This window comes from Anolis sagrei, chromosome 4 (assembly GCF_037176765.1).
Source record: "Anolis sagrei isolate rAnoSag1 chromosome 4, rAnoSag1.mat, whole genome shotgun sequence".
In the NCBI taxonomy this organism is placed as follows: domain Eukaryota; kingdom Metazoa; phylum Chordata; class Lepidosauria; order Squamata; family Dactyloidae; genus Anolis; species Anolis sagrei.
This window is the reverse complement of record NC_090024.1, coordinates 79,166,233-79,189,065: the sequence shown is the minus strand read 5'-3', so window position 1 is coordinate 79,189,065 and position 22,833 is coordinate 79,166,233. Positions and strand designations below refer to the sequence as shown.

Below are 22,833 nucleotides of genomic sequence, written 5' to 3'. Positions count from 1 at the left end.
CCGTCCTGAGAAACCACTTTCCTCCCTTCGCCATTGATCATCACCTGCAGCGGAGGTCTTACAACCATTTAATCCTATTCTCCCTGTCAAAGATTTCTAGACTCTGCAAGCTTCTGACTGCTAGGGAACAAAGATTGGTATGTGGTTCTTGCAAAGGTCAATCATTAACTGCCCCAACAACAGTTTTAGTTGGATCAAGGCAAGGGAGGAAAACTAAGCAGGGAAAGCACTTTCAATTAGGAATGAATTGTTCCTCTTCTGCATTCAGAATGGTTCCCTTTCAACTCAGCACTTTTTAGTTCCTGCATGTATTCATTTCTCATCAGGCATAATAGCATGATTTTGTCTCCCAGAGATCTGACCTTAAGTTTATCCTAGACACAACACTATAGACCATGCCATTAAATATGGATGCGCTTGTGTGTATATAAAGGCACTGATAGGCCAGCCTGGTAATTTTACCTTGTTCTTCAGGCTTACCTTAATAAATAAATTAGGGACAGATCTTTGTGAAATGCCTTTAGAAGAAACGAAGGGGGGAATACAAAAAAAAAACCACCCTTGAGTCTTAAAAGCTTCAATATTCAATGATAAGAAGGATGGTAACATCAAACATTTTTATTCATTCTCTTTGCTTTGCATTATATATGACCAGGTATATTTTTATATATGTGTGAGAGAAAGGCAGAAACAAAGCACTGGATATACAGCGAGCTATCAATAAGACATTTATTTCCATGAGTTATTGATAACCTCGTAGCTCATAAGTGACAAGGTAAAGTAGACCCACGAGCAAAGTATGAAAGGCCATCAATAACAACTGGAAATAAATGATGTCTCAAGAGCCTAGCCATTGTGTGCTGTGTTTCTATAGCATCAGGTTAAGTTTCAGTTGGAGCTGATGTTGTAGCAACCCGAGGCTCTCACTAAGGTAAATGTCTTTTCTCTCCGTGCTTGGGGAGGGGGGCAGTGCAACAGGTGAGAATCTTAGGGACTATATTTGTTACAGTGCCGGGTGATAGGTGAAACTGTAGATTATAAGAATGAAAGGAGAGATGCCTTCTCTTCCTAAAACATTAAACAGGAAAGGGAACACTACCACTACAGCTGGATGATCACGCTTGTGAAAGAAGACACCTGGGTCAAGATCCTCAAAAAATGTACGTTCACTTTGGGACCATTCCTGGGTTCCCTCAAGGTACACCAATCTCACAGGTGTCTCTCATCCCCAGGGGCCCATTAGCATGCCATTTGTTGTTTTTTTTTTTTTTTTGTTTTTTACAAACCACTTGGGTCCACTTTAACCATATCGACAAAACTGAGTGAAAAAGAAAGGATCAGATCCAAACACATAATGAAGTCCAGTGATTGGAAAAGTTGGGAAGTTCTTGTCTGCAGCTCCCCAGAATTTCCTAGGTGCGGATTAAAGAGTTGTAGTACAAAGACATGACTTTCCTACGTTTTTGGTTACAAGCAAAATATCTTTCCATAGAAGTGATGTAGTCCCTTTGTGCAAACATAGTTAGCAAAAGGTGAGATTTCTGCTTCATTTGTCAATTATACATGTGGATCCTATGTACAGATATTTATTATTATTTATTTATACTGTATTTGTATGCTGCCTTTCTCAACCCACAGGTGACTCAAGGCGGTTTACAGGGCAAAATTCAATGCCCACAATACCATAAATACAATTAAAAGCATTAACATATAATAAAAAAACATAACAATATCAATAAAAGCATAAGTCATTAGTGTCTCCTTGTTAAAAACATTGTCCAGTTCCATCTAGTCATTCCATATTCCTATGTCAGTTACTCTGCATTTGCAAACGTTTGCTCAAAAAGCCATGTCTTGACTTTTTTTTGAGATGTTAAAAGGGAGGGGGCTGATCTGATATCCCTAGGGAGGGCATTCCATAGTCGAGGGGCCACTGCTGAGAAGGCCCTGCCTCTCATCTCCGCCAGACGCACTTGTGATGAAGGTGGGACCAAGAGCAGGGACTCCCCAGACGATCTTAAGGTTCTAGATGGTTCATAAGGGGAGATGCATTCAGACAGGTAAATTTCTGCTTCGTTTGTCAACTATACATGTGGACCCTATGTACAGGTACTAGAACATACTCCAGGCACCCATATAAGAATGGCTTGCATGAATGAGATCTTATTCCTTTCTATTACATTTTTAAAATAAACACAAATAGCACTGACCTGTCATCCTTCCAACAGATGATACTGCTGGTACAGAAAGGAAACCTTAGGTCACATCTACATTGCCATCTGATTTCTGAATCCAAATTATCTGCTTTGAATTAGATTATATGGCAGTGTAGACTCATATAATCCAGTTCAAAGCAGAGAATATGTATTCAGAAACTGGATTATATGGCAGTGTAGATACAGACTCAGAGGGTGAATCAACAAAGAAAGAAGTATGCTGATGCAAAAAATATATCAGGGAAAAATGTTAGGAGCTTCAGGATTGTTATGATAAACCCTTAAGAAGATCAAGGGGAAACTGATCAAACATTTCCAGTTTATCAAAAATATGATAAAGTTTAGTCAGTACCGTTCCACTCATTCACACATTTTCACAAGGAGTTCTAGATTCTGCCACCCAGTGCTTTCCTTTTATGATTTCTTTCCTGATGGGACCAAGGAACAAGGAGATTGCTATGAAGCCTGATAGCACAAAGTCCCATAAGCATTAGATCAGTACCCTAACCACCAAGCCAAAAGATTGGTGCCCTAACTACCTAAAGGAGCACTCTACATGGGGCTGCCTTTGATGACGACTCAGAAACTGCAGCTAGTGCAAAGAGCAGCAGCCAGATTATTAACTGGGATGAACTTTAGGGAGCATACCACCCCCCTGGTAAAGCAGTTCCACTGGCTCCTGATAAGTTTCTGGGCCCAATTCAAAGTGCAGATGATTACCTATAAAGCCCTATACGCTTCGGGTCCAACCTATCTTCAAGACCGCATCTACTTCTAAGAACCGGCACAGGCATAAAGATCTGCTGGGGAGGTCATTCTTTTGGTCCCACCACTGTCTCAAGCATGGTAGGTGGGGATGAGAGAGAGGGCCTTCTCTGTGGTGGCTCCCCGGCTCTGGAATAACCTAAAGAAATTAGATTAGCCCCTCTCTTCAGGACTTCTGGGTGAGTCTAAAAATGTGGCTCTTAAGACAGGCTTTTGATCCTGAGTAATCAATGGCCAATATGTTGAATCATTGATAGCACTGGCCTGCACTTTGATTGATTGTTATGACAGATAGCCAGCCGGCAGGTTCCACTGTGTTTTAGGAATTTTATAATTTGCAATTTTAATAATTTTATTAATGACGTTTTTATGCGCTGTTGATTATATTTTTGTCATTGTATTTATAATTATGTATTGTCTGCATGAGGCACTTGGAGTGAGTCCCTTTGGGGAGATGGTGGTGGGGTATAAATAAATATGATGATGATAATGATGATGATGATTATTATTACTAAACACTCTGCCACATTGGTTTCTTTTTATTTTGGTATTGGCTCTTGAAACTGGGTGGATTTTAAAATACAGATCCTAACAAATTTTGCCACCTGAGGCAAGGCAGCAAATGCTAGCACTCTCCACAAAATCATGGTGTACATTGTACCCAAGGCTGACCAGTTGCTATGGCACCTGAAGCAGAAAATCTCACCCACAAATACTTTTAAGTATTTCTCTCAGTAAACATACAACATTTATAAATTAACTAAACAGTTGCTGCTTTTTCATGACACATAAAAAATATCAGTTTCCCACAACAGCCATCTCATTTTGCCTAATGGTAGAGCCAGACTTAAGAAACAGTCACTAGAATCAGCTCTTCTAGATTCTGGGGAAGTGTGACCTCTTTTTAACAATGTTGCCTTGGATACTAAAATGTCTAAAAATTACTTTGGGCCGACCTGTTCAGGAAGCCAGGACCTTGTGAACCACGGCTACATATCATTGACCAAGGAAAGAATGTAAAAAATTTAATAAACTTTACTTATAATCATCAAAATTTATTCTATAATCAATAAGATATCCATAAATTGTCAGGATTAACAAATGAAAATGGATTGAGACTTATCATGAAGCATATGGATAATGATGATAGCTGAACATTCAAAAAGCAGCTCAGAGTCGCTAGCATCTCCGAGTCCCTTTTTGAGAGATAGGGTGGGGTATAAGATTTTATAGTTTATTTATTACACTGTTTCTCAGTGTTGTTCACTACATTGCATCAGACCTAACATATTACAGGCAGGGTTGTTGTGAGTTTTCCAGGCTGCATGGCCATGTTCCAGAAGCATTCTCTCCTGATGTTTCACCCACATCTATGGCAGGCATCCTCAGAGCTGAGGTCTGTTGGAAACTAGGCAAGTAAGGTTTACATATTTGTGGAATGTCCAGGGTGTGAAAAAGAACTCTTGTCTGTTTGTGAATGTTGCAATTGACCATCTTGATCAGCATTGAATGGCCTTGCAGCTTCAAAGCCTGGCTGGTTGCTGTCTGGGGATCCTTTGTTGGGAGGTGTTAGCTGGTAGTCTCAGAGTTACAAATATCTGACTTACAAACAATTCACAATTAAGAACATATTTGTAACTCTTGAGACTACCAGCTAACACCTCCCAACAAAGGATCCCCCAGTCAGCAACCAGCCAGGCTTTGAAGCTGCAAGGCCATTCAATGCTGATCAAGATGGTCAATTGCAACATTCACAAAAACAGGGGTGAGACAACAGGAACTGAGAGAAATATTTCCTAGGGAAGGGAAATTCACTTTAGAAAGAGGTTCCTGGGAAAAACGTGTCTCCACTGAAGCTTTCTTGCCAATCCTTGTTTCCACAACAAGCCATTTTTTTCAAAATCCAATTATCACAGGGACAGAAAGTAAGTTGAAATCTGAAAAGGGGGACAGAAAGCAAAACAAACACCACAGTGGTGTTGACCCTTCCCTGTGCTATCAAAAATCTAAAGAATATATATTTTTGGCTGGAGTTACACTTAAAAAATATACCTGTTCTGACTTACAAACAAATTCAATTTAAAAACACACCTACAGAACTTGTTTTGTTCGTAACTTGGGGACTGTCTCTATCTATTTCACCATAGCAGCAATCCAAGTTCTATATTTTCCCAAGTGTTGCCCCTAGCAAAAAACTCTGAAAAGGATAATAACATGTATCAGAGTTAAAATGGACAGGGCAGTATAACTTATTAAAAAGTACTATCATCCATAACATGCCAATTTACAAATTATTATTAATTACAACAGAAGAAAGAAACAATGGGAGTTATTCATACTCTTTCAAAATGCAGAAAACCAGCTCTCAGAATTCTGATGGTCGTCATCCACCTGTGGTGACCAATAGTAGATTTACTTGGGGAAATTAATTTGTTTTTGTGTGCTTTCAGTTCAATTTCAGGGTCATGGTGACATGAAAACACCATAGTTTGGGTTGCTGTGAGTTTTCTGGGCCGTATGGCCATGTTCCAGAAGCATTCTCTCCTAACGTTTCATCCACATCTATGGCAGGCATCCTCTGAGGCTGTGAGGTCTGTTAAAAACTAGGCAAGTGAGGTTTATATATCTGTGGAATGTCCAGGGTGGGAGAAAGTACTCTTGTCTGTTTTGCAACATTCACATTTCCCTCAAACAGACACGATTTTCTTTCTCCCACCCTGGACAATCCATAGATAGATAAACCTCACTTGCCTAGTTTCCAACCAACCTCATCTCTAAGGATGTCTGCCATAGATGTGGGTGAAACATCAGGAGAGAATGCTTCAGGAACATGGGCATAAGCCCAGAAAACTCACAGCAACCCAGTGATTCCAGTCATGAAAGTTTTCATAGAATCATAGAATCAAAGAGTTGGAAGAGACCTCATGGGCCATCCAGTCCAACCTCCTGCCAAGAAGCAGGAATATTGCATTCAAATCACCCCTGACAGATGGCCATCCAGCCTCTGTTTAAAAGCTTCCAAGGAAGGAGCCTCCACCACACTCCGGGGCAGAGAGTTCCACAGCTGAATGGCTCTCACAGTCAGGAAGTTCTTCCTCATGTTCAGGTGGAATCTCCTCTCTTGTAGTTTGAAGCCATTGTTCCGCGTCCTAGTCTCCAGGGAAGCAGAAAACAAGCTTGCTCCCTCCTCCCTGTGGCTTCCTCTCACATATTTATACATGGCTATCATATCCCCTCTCAGCATCACATTAAAGCATAGTTTCTTAAGAGGGAGGTTGTCCTTGATTCTCTTTAAGGCTTATAGAGTATGACTTAATGCAAGACCACCCAGTGGGTTTCCTATGGTTGAGCGAAGATTCAGACTTTGGTATCTGATTGTCCCTAAGAGTTTATGGCATAAACCTACTGTCCCATTACAGTTGCTTTACCATTGATAGCAGATACATACTGGATTCAGCACCCTCATTATCTTCAGATGATCTATCATTAAGATTAGGCAGTTATGATCTAATAGAATATGAAAAGTCAGTTGTGGCCGATATTTTGGTGCTTCCAGGAGTTTCTGAGTGTGCCACTAAGCAATTCAATGTGCCTGATGGAAGCAGATGAAATTTAGGTGAAGAAGTCGCTTTTAGAATAGGCAAAAAAGCATAAGAACAACTAAAGAACTGCAATACTGGAAAATATCACAGTCAGTAGTCTGCAATGCACAATGGGACACAGCCCATTAGTGAGTGCACTATGTTGTCCATCCTTGCTTCCTCGACTATAATACACATTATACAGTATCTTTGAGAGTGAAAATGCTTTAAAGGACAATGCTGGGAAATGTATAAGTTAGTCTGCAAGACTTCATGGCAGATTTGCTTGCTATCAAACAAAACTTCATGATGGCAGCCAGCCTCTGTTAGTCTTCAGCATCTACTATTCAAAGGTCTAATTTCACAGAACACAGAGCCTGCTCTTCTGAGAATCATTGCTAATCCTTTCACTGATAGACCTATCTTCTATGTATAAGCAATGTTATCTCATTCTTTAAAAAGCCCTGTATCTTGGGGACTCTCAAAACACACAAGAGCAATACCTCATCCAATTATTGCCAATTATTGTCATTGCTTGATAGTATATGAATTTCCAAGGAGACATGCCCTAGGGTTCAAACACACAATAGAATTAATGCAGTTTGACACCACTTTAACTGCTAGGGCTCAATACTATAAAATAATGGGAGCTGCAGTTTTACAAGGTCTTTAGCCAAACACTGCTGGTACCTCACCTAACTACTATCTATCTATCTATCTATCTATCTATCTCTTTATTTATTTATTTATTTATTTATTTATTTATTTATTATTCAAACTTATATGCCGCCACTCCCCTGGGGCTCGGAACGGCTTACAAGAACAGGCTAAAATCTAACACAATTTAAAAACAATTTAAAACAATTTAAAAACAACAATATCAAAGTCCTGTCGAAACAGGTATGTCTTACATGCCCTGTGGAAAGCTGGTAGGTCCCGCAAGGCACGGACTTCAGGTGGCAGAGTATTCCAGAGTGATGGTGCCACTGCTGTAAAGGCTCTGCATCTGGTTGCTGTTACACGCAAGGTCTTGACACTGGGAATTTCCAATAAATCTTGGTCCTCAGAATGGAGGGATCTCTGGGGTTGGTAGGGGGTGAGGTGGTCCCTCAGGTACATCGGCCCCAGACCATGCAAGACCTTAAAGGTAAGTACCATCACTTTGAAAGTAATCCTGTGCTCAATTGGTAACCAATGCAGCTGTAGTAAGATTGGTGTTATGTGGCATCTCATCGGAATATTAGTATACTATGTCTAGGATACTATAGCATTGATACATAGCAGCTAAAGTGGAGTAAAACCGTAATACTTCTACCGTGTAGATGCATCCCTGGGTGCAATAAGTGTCAATTGAATATATGAACCATATACTTTTTATAATGTTGGACATGAAGCAAGGTTTGTGTACATTGTACCATCAGAAAGCAATGGTGTTTCCCTCTTAGCTACCCATATAAATCATTTCACATTTTAAAGTTCTTTGAGAAGATGCTCAACCTATATTATACACTGTTTAAGACTGTGAGAAAAGGTGAAATATAAGACTTTGAAAGAAATGATGCTGTCAAAAATGATGTTTGTACTCAACATAGTTTCTAATATTTTCCATTCATTGCCCTTTCTCTAAAGTTCTCAATTGCTCAGTATTTTGTCATTAGCAAAATGGGGAGAGGATAACTTGGCCAATTCAGCAAGTCAATGCCCTTAAAAGAAATATTCCAATTTAAATATGTGTCTGCTAATTATTTTAATCAGCATTGTGTACTTCATGTGCTGACGTCTACATTCTCTGCCTATAAGGGATGAAAATAACATCCCTTGTGATTTAGAAAGTTCTGTCACGGACCTCTTCCTTCTGCAGGCTTGTTGCTTTAGATTCAAGAATAGCTCAACATTGAGATTCCTTAAAAACATATGCACATCTGTTCAGACCAGATTGGCACCAGGAGAATGGGATCCATACTGGGATTTCCCACCAGTTTCCTAAAGTGAAATCAGATTAGCTCTAAGAACTGATTCTATACAACCAAAACAATTAACTACAGTAGTATATCTAGTTTCACACAGATTTTAATTAAGATGGGAACAGTAAGATTTTCGCTCACCTACTCGGTCTAGCAATCAGGTTAGCTTATGGAGGATGTGAGGGATTATATTATCAAAACAGTATAGAATAGGAAAATTATTACCACTAAGAAATGTAGGACCTTCTATTTCTAGCAGTGATGTATATTCAGAAGCAAATTATGTCTCCAAATAAACATTTAGTAAAATGTTTCTATTTCTTACTTTTACAATATATCATTTCTAACCTTGTTATCTTTAGGCTTATTCTACTGAGATCAATTGGTTTTTCCTTCCACATAAATTAGGCAAGGATTTGGGGGTTTGGGAGATTAATACAGCATAACCTCATTATCCATGGATTCTGTATCCATGGATTCAACAATCCACAACTTGAAAATATTCAAACATAAACCTTGATTTTGCTATTTTGTTAGAAGTGATACTGTTTTACTACACCTTTGTATACAGTATAATGAGACTTGAGCATTCATGGATTTTGGTATCTATGTGATTGAGCAAGGAAAAGCCAAACCTCACAGATTCAGGGCTATGGCTTCCTTGGTTGAGTCTATGCATCGGGAATGCAATTTTCCTGTTTTCCTAACACTTACCACTCTGGCAAACATTTTAGTCCTGTCTTCTCATGTCATGGCCAAGGTGCAACAGTTGCAGTTAAGTAATCTTGGCTTCTAGGGAGAGTTCAGCTCAATATGTTCTTAGCATGTATCTACGCTGTAGAACTGATGTAGCTTGACACCATTTTAACTGCCATGATTGGATGCTATAGTATCCTAGGATTTATAATTTGACAGAGAAGGCTGAAGACCTTGTAAAACTATCCCCACAATTCCATAGCATTGAGCCATGTCATACTGCATTAATTCTGTAGTGTTGCACATTGGTTTGTCTTTTTAGTAGTCCACAATATTCGTCAAACTCTTCTCAAACACCCCTTTTCAGTTGTCTTTCTACCAGTTTCACTGTCCAGTGATCAGCCACTGCCAGAAGGGATGGAGAGTTTCAAATATGCTGATGATCGTGCCATCACCACTCAAGCAGGGAGCTTTGAAATGGTTGCACAGAAGCTCTCCAAAACATTAGGTATTCTTACTGCCTGTTACAGAGAAAAACATCGGATTCCTAATTGATCTAAAATGCAGACGTGTGCCTTTCATCTTAAGAACAGACAAGCATCTTGAGCCTGGAAGTACCTGGAAGTTACTCTGGACCGTGCTCTGACCTATCAAGCAAAAAGTGGGCGCTATAAACAATGTCATAAGAAAGCTGATTGGCGCAACCTGGAGATTACAACCAGATACAGTGAAGACATCTGCCTTTGTGCTTTGCTACTCTGCTACTGAATATGCATACTCAGTGTGGAATATATCTCAACACATTAAAACAGTGGATGTGGCTCTTAATGAGACATGCCGCATTATCACAGGATATCTACACCCTACACCACTGGAGAAAGCATACTGTTTTGATGGTATTGCACTACTTGACATCCATTAGGAAGCAGCAGCCTGTAATGAAAGGGCAAAGGCATTAACATCTCCAGCCCATCCCTTGGATATCAGCCAGCAAGCCAACACCTTAAATCAAGATATAGCTTCCTAAGATCTACAGAGATACTCACAGGGACACCTCAGCAAGCAAGAGTCCAAAAGTGGCAGGTTAATATCCAGAACCTCAATCAGTTACTGATACTGTGAGGGAAACTCCCCCCTGGGCACACAGAAAATTGGGCAATTTGGAAAAGTGCTGAACCACAAGATGCAGAGCTTGTGGCATAATATAAAATAAACCACATGTAGTTCATGTTGATCTGCCAACACACTGCTTTGCCAGAGAAAGAAAATATGTTACACAGATGAACAATAAAGAACAAGTAGTTTACTCTTCTTAGTTTATAACAACATATGTATAGTGTGATCAATTCACATAATGTCCTTTTATAAGATAATTAAAATGGTATTTCTCTGTCCCTATGGATAAACTCCTTCAGCAGCTTATGAAGCGAGAGCACACAACAAACTCTGTCCCTCTCTGTCTCTCTCTGCACCTGCATAGCTCTAGTCCGAACAAAAATGCAACAGTAACCAAAAGTCCCAGGCTCAGCCATCTCTCCGGGCATTGCCTGACCAATTAGCTTCATGCATCTTATTTTACAGTTGGCACGCATACACTCACTGTACACTCACTCAAGCTTAAGAAATGGGGTTACAAAGTGGAGTCCGCAACATGCGAGTGTGGAGAAGAGCAAAACCACAGACGATGTACAATATAGCCTGAGCCCTGCCACATGCACAGTGGAGGACCTTCTTGCATCAACAGCAGAGGTACTCCAAGTGGCCAGCCTCTAGTCAAAGGAAATTTAGTAAAATGGCAAGTTTTTAACTTTGTTTGTGGTTTTTTTATACATTATAACTGTATTCTCAATTCACTTCTGACACGATAAATAAATAAATCCATACACAAAAATGGGAAATACAACATGGTCAATCCTCTGTATTCAATGATATATCTTTACACTTCCAGATCTTATCTAGCTCCTTCATGGCTGCCCTTTCAATCCCTGGTCTTCTTCAGAAGACCCAAGGCGGAAGACAAGATGGCACCTTCCACCTCCATCCCACATATGGAAATGTGTATTATTCCAATGAGTATAATACTGCAGCATTAAAAAAAAATACTAGATGAGGCTTCCTTTCCTAAGAGTGAAGTTTGAGCTCATTACGCAGTGGTTTAATGGTTTCCAGTCAGAATATTACAAGCAGTCCTTGTGGAAAGTTGGAGGAAAACATTATTAAATCAAAAGGCTGCCGTCCACTACGAGGGCGGTAGGAGCATGTTAATTTTAATGCGCTGTCTCCTAGCGCAGAAATCCGGGCATTTTCAGCATCATATTTAAAACATGGTACATTGGACGGATACGTGATCTGGGCCACTAATGAGGCAAATTAAGTTACAGGTATGAATTTTACATTGAATGGGATTAATATTATATGGCGTGGAGGAATTTTAAATAACCTATCGCCATGAATTTTTAATCGTGGCGTGCTCTAATTTAATGTTGCAAGGCAATTGCTTTTCTTAAGGAGAGGGAGAGAGAAAGAGAGAGCCCCATGTTATTCCCCTACATAAACTTCTTTGCAGTTCTTTATTATTGCCTAAATAAAATAGATTTGCTGGGGAGGAGAGAAGGGATCTAAGACTGCTTGGGGTGAAAATAGGAGCCACTCTTTCTGGCGTTTCCTTGCTGGAGTCTCTGGGAAATTGAGACTAAATGCCATCAAAAGTGAAAAGGATCAGATAATGCTGCTGGTTCTCCAGAGCAAAAAAAATACACTCTAGGAGCCAAGGATGCCCCAGATAGAGATAAGATATGCAGCAAAGATAGATCCAGCTTAGAGATGTCCATCTATGGATACATCCAGGATAGACAGATATCTGGGTTGCTGAGAGTTTTCTATGTTCGGGAAGCATTCTCTCCTGACGTTTCACCTACATCTATGGCAGGCATCCTCAGAGGTTGTGAGGTCTGTTGGAAACTAGGCAAGTGAGGTTTATATATCTGTGGAACAGAAAGAACTCTTGTCTGTTTGAGGCATGTGTGATTGCTGCAATTGATAACCTTGATTAGCACCAAATGGCCTTGCAGCTTCAAAGCTTGGCTGTTTCCTCCCTGGGGTAATCCTTTGCTGGGATGTGTTGTGACTCTAAGAGAAAGAACTCTTATCTGTTTGAGGCAATTGATCGCCTTGATTAGCACCAAATGGCCTTGCAGCTTCAAAGCTTGGCTGCTTCCTGTCCAGGGGAATCCTTTGTTGGGAGGTGCTGCAACTCTAAGAGAAAGAACTCTGGTCTGTTTGAGGCAAGTGTGATTGCTGCCATTGATCACCTTGATTAGCACTGAATGGTCTTGCAGCTTCAAAGCTTGGCTGCTTCCTGACCGGGGGAGTCCTTTGTTGGGAGGTGTTGTGACTCGAAGAGAAAGAACTCTGGTCTGTTTGAGGCAAGTGTGACTGCTGCAACTGATCACCTTGATTAGCACTGAATGATCTTGCAGCTTTAAAGCTTGACTGTTTCCTGCCTGGGGGAATCCTTTGTTGGGAGGTGCTGTGATAAGAATTCTTGTCTTTTTAAGGCAATTGATCACTTTGATTAGCACTGAATGCCCTTGCAGCTTCAAAGCTTGGCTGCTTCCTGCCTGGCGGAATCCTTTGTTGGGAGGTGTCGTGACTCTAAGAGAAAGAACCCTTGTCTGTTTGAGGCAAGTGTGACTGCTGCAATTGATCGCTTTGATTATCACTGAATAGCCTTGCATTGCAGCTTCAAGACTTGGCTGTCTCCTTATCGATAGACAGATACTGAGATTGGTACAGTATATATCTAAATATCTATGCTGGAAGTAGGCGGGAGAGACCCGGTCCCTCCACGGGCGAGCGTGGATTCCTCTCGCATTCCGGCAGTTCTTCATCAGGAACTTCTTTTCCCCCTCCTTCCTTCCCTGCCTCCCTCCCTCCTTCCTTCTCCTCCCTGAGGCTCAACAGCCTCCCTTTTTCCCCAGACCCTACACAGCGCCGAGGAGAATGAAACCGCCCGCCATTGGCTGATCCCGCGTTCCAAGGAGGCGCCCGCTCCTTCCGATTGGCTAAAGCGCGCCGCCCTATTCGCCTGCCTCGTTCTTTTTCCCCCGACACATGATTATCCCTCCTCTTACTCCGGGCTCTCACCCACCCACCGACCCGCTCCTTTGCTCGCTCGCTCTCCCGCCTCCGCCTTCTTCTTCTTCTTCTTTCCTCCCCCTCCCTTCCTCCTTCCCTTCTTCTCCTCCTTCTCCTTTTCCCCGCCTGCACCCGCTCAGTCGCTATATATACCGCGGCGTTGCAAACGGGGCTGAGCAGAGGCGGTTGGGGTTGGGAAGGGAGGAAAGAGGAGAAACTCATCAGCTGGGATATTCTCATTGTCATCCTTCTTTTTGCGTTGTTGTCTATTATTGAATTTTTCCCCCTCCACCCCTCCTATTTTGTTGATTCCCTTGCCCTTGCGAGGTGGGCTTTGGGGAGGGAGCCTCGCTCTCGGTGTCTTTCTTTGGGGGTACCATGAAGGCGGTGAGTCCGGTCCGGCACCCGAATAGGAAGGCGCTGGCCAGCGGCTGCTGTTGTGGAGGAGGAGGAGGCGGAGGAGGAGGAGGAGGAGGCAGCGATGGAGGCGGAGGAGGAGGAGGAAGCGATCTCCCTTTGGGCTTCCTCGCCGATCCGGGCTGCTTGAAAGGAAGCCCCTCGCTGCTGGGCGAAGCGGAGGAGCCGGCCGCGCTGTGCCTCCAGTGCGACATGAATGACTGCTACAGCCGCCTCCGGAAGCTGGTGCCCACCATCCCGCCCCACAAGCGGGTCAGCAAAGTGGAGATCCTCCAGCACGTCATCGACTACATCCTCGACCTGCAGCTCGCCCTCGAGACGCACCCGGCCCTCCTCCGGCAGCAGCAGCAGCAGCAGCCGGCCCCCCAGCAGCAGCAGCCGCCCCCGGCGCCCCACCAAGCGCCCAGGACCCCGCTCACCGCCCTCAACGTCGACCCGGTAAGGGAGCGCGCTTGCCCTCCTCCCCTCCCCAGTCAGGGCTCCCTCCTGGGGCAGGGCAGGAGGAAGAGGGCGCCCCCCACAAGCCTAGCCTTGCCCTCCTTCCCTCCCAGGTTAGGCGATCCCGCGACCTGTTCAGCCTCCCGAGATGCCTGGATTCCCCGCTCTGGTCCAGGGGAAGCCGCCTTTCTTCCACTCATTTCGGCAATCAGTACCGTCAACAGAGGAAAGATAGAGATAGTTAGAGATAGACATACACACATCCATATGCTAGCTTTTCTACCTGGTGTTGTCCAGGGATGCAGTTCTGAATGCTGATTATTAGAAATACTCATTGTTAGCTTTAGATAGAGATATACATACACACATTCCCCCCTCCCTCTCTCTCACATACACACACACATTTATACTAGTTTTTATACTCGGAGGTGTCCAGGGATGCATTTGCGACTGCTATTTCTTAGCAATATACATACATACATACATACATACATACATACTTACATGCATTCTCTCTCTCTCTCTCTCTCTCTCTCTCTCTCTTTCTCTCTCTCTCTTCCCCCTCCCCCCTCTCTCTCACACACATATTTATTTATACTAGTTTTTGTACCTGGAGGTGTCCAGGGATGCATTTGCGACTGCTACTTCTTAGCAATACACATTTTTAGCTTTAGATATATGCATACACACATTCTCTCACTCACTCACTCACTCACACACACACACACACATTTATACTAATTTTTGTATCTTGAGGTGCCCAGGGATGCATTTGTAACTGCTAATTCTTAACAATACTCATTCTTAGCTTTAGATATATGCATACACACATTCTCTCTCTCTCTCTCTCTCTCTCTCACACACACACACACACACACACACACACACACATACACACACACATTTATACTAATTTTATACCTTGAGGTGTCCAGGGATGCATTTGCAACTGCTAATTCTTAGCAATACTCATTGTTAGCTTTAGATAGCTATATACCTACCCACATTCTCTCTCTCTCACTCACACACACACACACACACATTTATTGATATTAGTTTCTGTACCTGGTGGTGTCCAGGGATGCATTTGCAACTGTTACTCCTTAGCAATATACATACTTACATACATACATTCTCTCTCTCTCTCTCTCTCTCTCTTCCCCCTCCCCCCTCTCTCTCTCACACCTATTTATTTATATTAGTTTTTGTACCTGGAGGTCTCCAGGGATGCATTTGCAACTGCTAATTCTTAACAATACTCATTTTTTAGCTTTAGATATATGCATACACACATTCTCTCTCTCTCTGTCCCTCCCTCTCTCTCACACACACACACACTTTGCTACTAGTTTTTATACCTTGAGGTGTCCAGGGATGCATTTGCAACTGCTAATTCTTAACAATACTCATTTTTTAGCTTTAGATATATGCATACACACATTCTCTCTCTCTCTGTCCCTCCCTCTCTCTCATACACACACACGCATTGCTACTAGTTTTTATACCTTGAGGTGTCCAGGGATGCCTTTGCAACTGCTAATTCTTAGCAGTACTCATTGTTAGCTTTAGATAGAGGTATATATACACACACACTCTCTCTCTCTCTCTCACACACACACAGAGACACAGTTTTGAATGCTAATTCTTAGCAATACCCATTGTTAGCTTTAAATATATACAAACCACATTCTCTCACGCACTCATACATATATACTAGCTTTTATACCTGGTATTATCCAGGGATGCATTTTTGACTGCTAATTATTATAAATATTCATTGTTAACTTTAGATAGATAAATACATACACACATCCTCTCTCACTTTCTCTCTCTCACACATATATATTAGCTTTTATACCTGCTTTTGTCGAGGGATGCATTTTCGACTACTAATTATTAGAAATACTCACCACTAAATGTATTGTCAAAGGCTTTCATGGCCAGAATCACTGGGTAGTTGTGAGTTTTCTGGGCTGTATGGCCATGTTCCAGAAGCATTCTCTCCTGACGTTTTGCCTGCACCTGTGGCAGGCATCCTCAGAGGTTGTGAGGTTTCGCCATAGATACAGGCGAAATGTATCTTTTGGAACATGGCCATACAGCCCAGAAAACTCACAACAACCCACTCATTGTTAACTTTAGATAGATATATACATACATACATTATCTCTCTCTCTTACACACACACACACACATATTAGCTTTTATATCTGCTTTTGTTCAGGGATACATTTTCAACTGCTAATTCTTGGCAATACTCATTGTTATCTTTAAAAATAGATTGGTTTGCAAGGTGAATGAAGAAAAAAAATATCCACAATTTGTTTAATTTCACAGAGAATGTTTTTCACCCTACTGACTTGCGGGTTTGGCCAGCTTCAATCGAATCCTGACCCAACCGCTCATCTCATTTTCATAACCGGGGCCCTAGGTTTTCTTTTTAAGTTTAAACCTCTCCAGCGTTTTGATTTGGATCATGTGTCCCATGTTTCGGTCCAGATTCATTGGGCCATAGAGAAGCCCTTGAGGTACAGACATGCACACATATGTTCACTTTTATTCACATAGATTAAAAAAAACACCCACGATACCAAGACACTGTTTTAAAAAGATGTGATGACCTGTGTCTTAGAATCGAAGAAATACAGTAATTCACCCGCCACCCCCTCTTCCCTCCCTGACTCCACCTGTCTCCAAGACAAACCTTCAAACGGTTCAGCAGGTGAACTATGGATCTGGTGCTATAGGGTGCATCTTTGCTATAGAATTAATAATGCCGCTTGGCAACACTTTCACTGCCCTGACTTGATGCTATGGGATCCTGGGAATTGTTGTTTGCTTTTCCTTTTTTATTAAATATGCACATGGTGCGTATCAGAAAACAGAGGAGTTCCAGACAGGAAGCAATCAGAACCAACTAACACCTCACTACAAAAGATTCCCTGAGGCAAGAAGCACTCAGACCTTGAAGCTGAAAGGCTATTCAATGCTAATCAAGGTGGCCAGTTGCAACATTCACACCTGTCTGAAGCAGATAAGAGTTATTTCCCCCACCCCAGACATCCCACAGATATATAAACCTCACTTGCCTAGTTTCCAACAGACCTCACAACCTCTGAGGATGTCTGTCATAGATGTAGGTGAAACATCAGGAGAGAATGCTTCTGAAACATGGCCATACAGCCCCAAAAACTCACAGCAACCCAGTGATTCTGGCCATTAAAGCCTTTGACAACACATGTACTTTGTATGTCACAACACAGTCACAAATCATACTTTAAAATTCCTCGTTATCCCCTCCGATTCACAGGACTTGTGAGGCTCCAGTATTTTTTGGAAGAGAGGGCTTAAAGACCTTGTAAAACTGCAACTCCATGATTCCATAGCATTGAGCCAGAGCAGTTAATGTGCTGTCAAAATGTGTAGTCTAGATGCACCTCTTGTCTACAGGATCAGACCCTAATTCCCTTGCTCAGCTTTTCATCCCCGATTCCACCTGTCCCCAGCCAAACCTTCTCCTCTTCTTTGGTCCCTCTGTTTTATGCAGAGACTTCCAAAATGACCTACTATGGCTGTCCTAATGCTTGGGGGCACCACTTGATCTGGTCTCTCTGGAAGGGAAGCTTCCCAAAATCCAACAATATGGGTTAATTGGTTGGAGGGTTGCAAGGCGGCCTTGATATTACATTCCAGGTGAAATGGGTCTCCTTGTGTGGCTGTGCAAGCATGAACACGGGCGCATACCTACACACCCTTAATACCTTATAGGATGCAATGGCATGTCTATAGGTTGCCAGGCTTTGCCATTCGGTCAACTATATCTGCATGAGCATTCTTGAATGAGCAGTGTGCAGCAAAATATAATAATAGATAATAATTTAATAATATATCTAGCATTGTATGTTCAGCTCTTATCCATATGTATATGCCTTATAGGGAGGCAATTTTTATTTATTTCACAGGGATTATTTTCCCCCCACAATTGCCCAGGACTAGCAAGGGAGGGTTACTTAAATAGCAGTCATTTTCAGGTGTAGCCAGTATGGATACAATTGAGTATTGGCATATAGATACACAGTACATCACATTGTTGATCTGGACCAGCACATCGTTGGAAATAGTCGGTTCATTGGTGACTAGAACTGGATTGAGATCAGTGTCTTTAGAACTAAACTAGGAGCATTGAGGGGGCAAACAAACACATGTAGATGGCAATTGTTTCAACAAAGGCTCCACAGTATGTGGGAATGGAGTGTATCCTCTTCCCCATCCACCATCCCCTGTAGTAAAAATATGCTGAGAGAAAGCATCCATGTGGCAGGTATTGATTGAAACAGTTCTGTGGAGAGCCCCAGATTTTTATAACACAGCCACTATTGCTTGGTTGTACTGCCCGGGGGGAAGTATGTGACCCTCGGCTGCCATTGGTAGTCCCTGTGGGGGTATGAAGCAAAAGGTTGCCACACCTGACAGCGTGCCGCCTGCCACTAATGATTAGCCGGGGACAGACTTTGTAGAGAAACAGGTCTCATTCCTCCAGCTTCCTTTGTCCCAGTGTGTCTAGAGAAGCTTGGACAATGAAGGTTTTCTGTTTTTCCTCTCTAAGCCTCTCATATACGCCACCTCTAATGTGCCACTCTTGTTTCTGCTGTTCTTTTGCAGGCTGGCGCTGTGAATAAGCAAGGGGACAGTATTCTGTGCCGCTGAACTGCATTTCCAAGGTGAGTATTCTCTCTTTGGTGTGTTAGCAGAGCTGGGAACATGGTGTCTTGGCTGTTTTATACCAGCATCTTTGGTAGAGAATCTCTTTAACCCAGGACTGTAACCCCTAACTATACTTATTTGGAAGTAAACCATGTTCAAAACAGTGGCCCTTACATGTGAGCTAATGTAGTTGGGATCAGGCTAGAGTCCTTTTTCCCAAACCTTTGGGTGCTCCAGTTCTTCAGTGCACTTACTGGAAACCCAGTATGATTGAAATCAGAAGAAAAGTCTGTGCCAAAAATGTGCATCGAAATTAGCATGCTAGGCTGCAACCCCCACCCACTAACTCAGTTAGCATACTTTGATCTAAATCAGTGTAATCCCATTGCTTTCAATTCCGAGTTGCATAGCGTAATAGTTTTGTGACTTGGCATGGTGTGCAGTGTTTAATCATATTTTCTGCTTAATTTTAGACATTAAAGGGGCAAGTCTGTCTGAATGCGTTTATTCTAAATTTATATATTTGAAAGGATTGATCTAGATTGAACCCTAGATTAAACCAAGCCTTGCCATTTGTTACAGCTAGGGACAAATACTACTACTACTACTACTACTACTACTACTACTAATAGATTGAACTGCAAAGACTTTGGCACAAGCCAGTAAAGCTGGTCCCAGTGGTGATTGGCGCACTGGGTGTAGTGCCTAAATACCTTGGCCTGCACTTAAAAACAATCAGCACTGTCAAAATCACCATCTGTCAGCTGCAAAAGGCCGCCCTTCTGAGATCTACATGCATTATTTGCCAATGCATCACACAGTTTTAAAAACTTGGGAAGTGTCTAGGATAATAATAATAATAATAATAATAATAATAATAATAATAATAGATATTGAACTGCAAAGACTCTGGCACAAATCAGTAAAGGTGGTCCCAGTGGTGATCGGCACACTGGGTGCAGTGTCTAAAGACTTTGGCCTGCACTTAAAAAAATCGGTGCTGTCAAAATTACCATCTGTGAACTGCAAAAGACCACCCTACTCAGATCTGTACGCATTATTTGTCGATACATCACACAGTCCTAGACACTTAGGAAGTGTCCGGTGTGTGATCCAATACAAAAACCAGCACAGTGATCTTGTTTGCTGTGTACTAATCTTTTTGTGTAACAAATAATAATAATAACAATAACAACAATTTATTTGTAGACCTCCTTATCCCCCCAGAGGGACTCAGGGTGGTTTCCAACATGTATGGCAAATATTCAGTGCCAAAAAGGGGAAAACATTCAAACAGAATTACATCAGGACAAACAACCAAATACAAAGGAAGCAGAACACTTGTGTCACATTGTTTGAGTTGGAAAAAGAAATGAGCCATTCATTCTGAACTGTAATGGCATTTCTTTGGCTCACAGATCAGTAGACTCCTTAATATGTTTCTGAGGTGTTGCTTTGCTTTTCTCCAAATACAAAGAAAAAAATGCATTACGGAAACTATGTGGGTTTGCTTACACCGCTTTTTCTTTGGCAACACAGCTGTCATCTTTACCCATTTCCTGGGAAGCAAACTGTTTAAGATGATGTTTGTAGAACTGGGGTGCAAAATGCCTCCACATCCCATGCTCAATCTGTAGGAATAGAGCTGGAGGAAGGAGACGTCAGGAGGGCGCTTCCACAGTTGCCTTTGCTCCCATTCTCTCTGGCTTGGGCTTGCAGCTGTGTATGCCTCTGCTTGGCCTAGCCTGGGAGCTGCGGTTGTTGTTTGACCTGGTTTGTTTTGGGTTGTTGATCAAGCATGTCTTCTGTTTTGTTGGTGGCGCCAGTCAGTCTGGAGCAGAATGGTTCACACCCCCCTTCTATTCATTCCTCTTCCACAGGTGTGCGGCAGGCAAATCCTGAGCCAGAGAAGCAGAAAGAAAGAAAGACACATTAGAGAGGGAGGGGGGAAAAGAAAGAAAGAAAGAAAGAAAAAAAAGAAAAGAAAGAAATATCAGCCACTGGGCAAAAAGGAAAAAAAATCAACTACTCCAGAATTCTTTCCATACTTCCTTTAGAGAGAAAGAGAGGAGAAATTTTCACGACTTTGCACGTTCATAGCATTTTACACACGTTTCTTAATTCTTTTGAGTTTTTTTCTGTTTAGATCAGATGTGAATTGTATTCTTGTCTGGGAGGGAGGGGGTTGAAACTCTTCAGCATCCATGTGGCTCTTCTGTTGGATAGAGAAGATCAAGGACACACGGGGAGGGTAGAAGTCTTAACTTTTAATGTGCTGAGCAGCTGAAATCTGAAGCTTTACTAATCTACCAGAGGCATTGTAGATAACTTTTGTTTGGACATCTATTGTTTAAAATAGATGCTTTTATTGTTTCCTCGGGGACTTTCTTCTCCCTGAAGGAATGTTACATATTGTATAGATTATGAGAAGAAGAAAAAAGAAGAAGAAAAGGAAAAAAGTGACATTTCATACTATGTATATACAGAGAGGTTCTATAAGTGTAAGTGAGAAAAGTATATGCTTTAATAGACCTACTGTAATTATAAAATATTTTTAATTAAATATTTTTTTGTAAATATTCTAAAGCTGTGTATGTTTTCTTTGGAAATCTGTGGGAATACTTTAGGAAGGATTGTTTTACGGCTCAAGTGCAGAACTGCTGTCAGTGAGGATATATTGGATGCTGAGGGATGTCTCTGATGGACGTTGGTTCCACCCGTCCCTCCTCACTCCCTTTTCGATTTGGAAGCTACAGCTGTAGAGTTGAGTCAGTTCCTGCATGAATGCATGCAATATCTAACCACAAATAAACTTGTTCTATCCATACCAATGTGGGTTTATTCCCCTTTGAATTCAAATTGAAAATATGTTTGTAGCATACAATTTTGGAACAACTTTTTTGTCTGTTGGGCACTGAGGTTTATATTACAGATTATGCGAAACAGCATTGAGATGTCAGAAATTTATTTGTTATGTACTGAGATTACTACTTTTTTCCAAAATGGGTACAGTGCTGAGGGATAATGAACATTTATTTTCTAAGAAATGTTACCGAAAATTATCACAAAACATTGACCACTTTTGTAACACCAAGGGGACGCTGGACCCCAGATTTTAGCCCTGTGGCATATTACCTTGGAAAAACAGTAAAAAAAAGTTTTCTGCTTCTAACCAAAGGGCAAACTATCAACAAATGTACAGTCACTGTTTCATCCAAAGACTATTGATACTGAAACATGGAGGGTAGGGAGGGATAACAGGGAAAATTTCAGTCTGATTACTGGTGTAAGTCCATTTCAAAGAACTTACATAGACCAAAAACAAAATCAGATGACTGTATCAAAATTATTTTTCTAATATACAACAGCCTTCATTTCATTACAACTCTGTTACATCTATAAATCCTGTTCAGTCTCTGTTATGTGTAACTTCTACATGTAAACATTAAACTAGATTGACGTGCTTTGTGCTGTGATTCTCTTCTTTCTTCCTTCCTCCAATACTTTCAGAGCTTTCTGCTTAACTTTCCTTCTGCATGTTGCCTAAGGGTTAATCTGATCACAACAGTTTGCATAACGTGGTTCCACCTTACATCCAGATAACCTAGAAAAAAAATGCTCATTTCTTATAGTGAGTCCACAGTCCTGTGAAAAAGGATTTTTCTTAAAGTGAGCGCATTAGGTAAGATTTAATTGTGTGTTTCCTAGACAACCAACTGCATGTGTAAAGGTAAACGTTTCCTCTTGACATTAAGTTGAGTTATGTCCGACTCTGGGGGGGAGGGGGGGTGCTCATCTCCATTTCTAAGCCGAAGAGCTGACATTGTCCGTAGACACCTCCAAAGTCCATGACTGCATGGAGCGTCGTTACCTTCCTGCCAGAGCGGTACCTATTGATCTACTCACATTTGCATG

The 22,833-nt window shown here is 41.7% G+C and overlaps 1 protein-coding gene across 1 annotated transcript; it reads left to right on the top strand.

Moving 5' to 3' along the window:
* Positions 1-13,322: 13,322 nt before the first annotated feature.
* Positions 13,323-22,382, top strand: ID4 (inhibitor of DNA binding 4). Its single transcript, XM_060774892.2, has 3 exons — positions 13,323-14,214; positions 18,877-18,935; positions 20,799-22,382. The coding sequence occupies exons 1-2, from the start codon at positions 13,738-13,740 to the stop codon at positions 18,919-18,921; spliced, it is 522 nt and encodes a 173-aa protein (XP_060630875.2). The 5' UTR covers positions 13,323-13,737; the 3' UTR covers positions 18,922-18,935; positions 20,799-22,382.
* Positions 22,383-22,833: the final 451 nt, after the last annotated feature.

Coding starts and splice junctions, on each gene's coding strand:
- ID4 (XM_060774892.2), top strand. CDS start 13,738: ATGAAGGCGGTGAGTCCGGTCCGGCACCCGAATAGGAAGGCGCTGGCC. Junction 14,215..18,876: donor CCGCCCTCAACGTCGACCCG/GTAAGGGAGCGC, acceptor GTTCTTTTGCAG/GCTGGCGCTGTGAATAAGCA.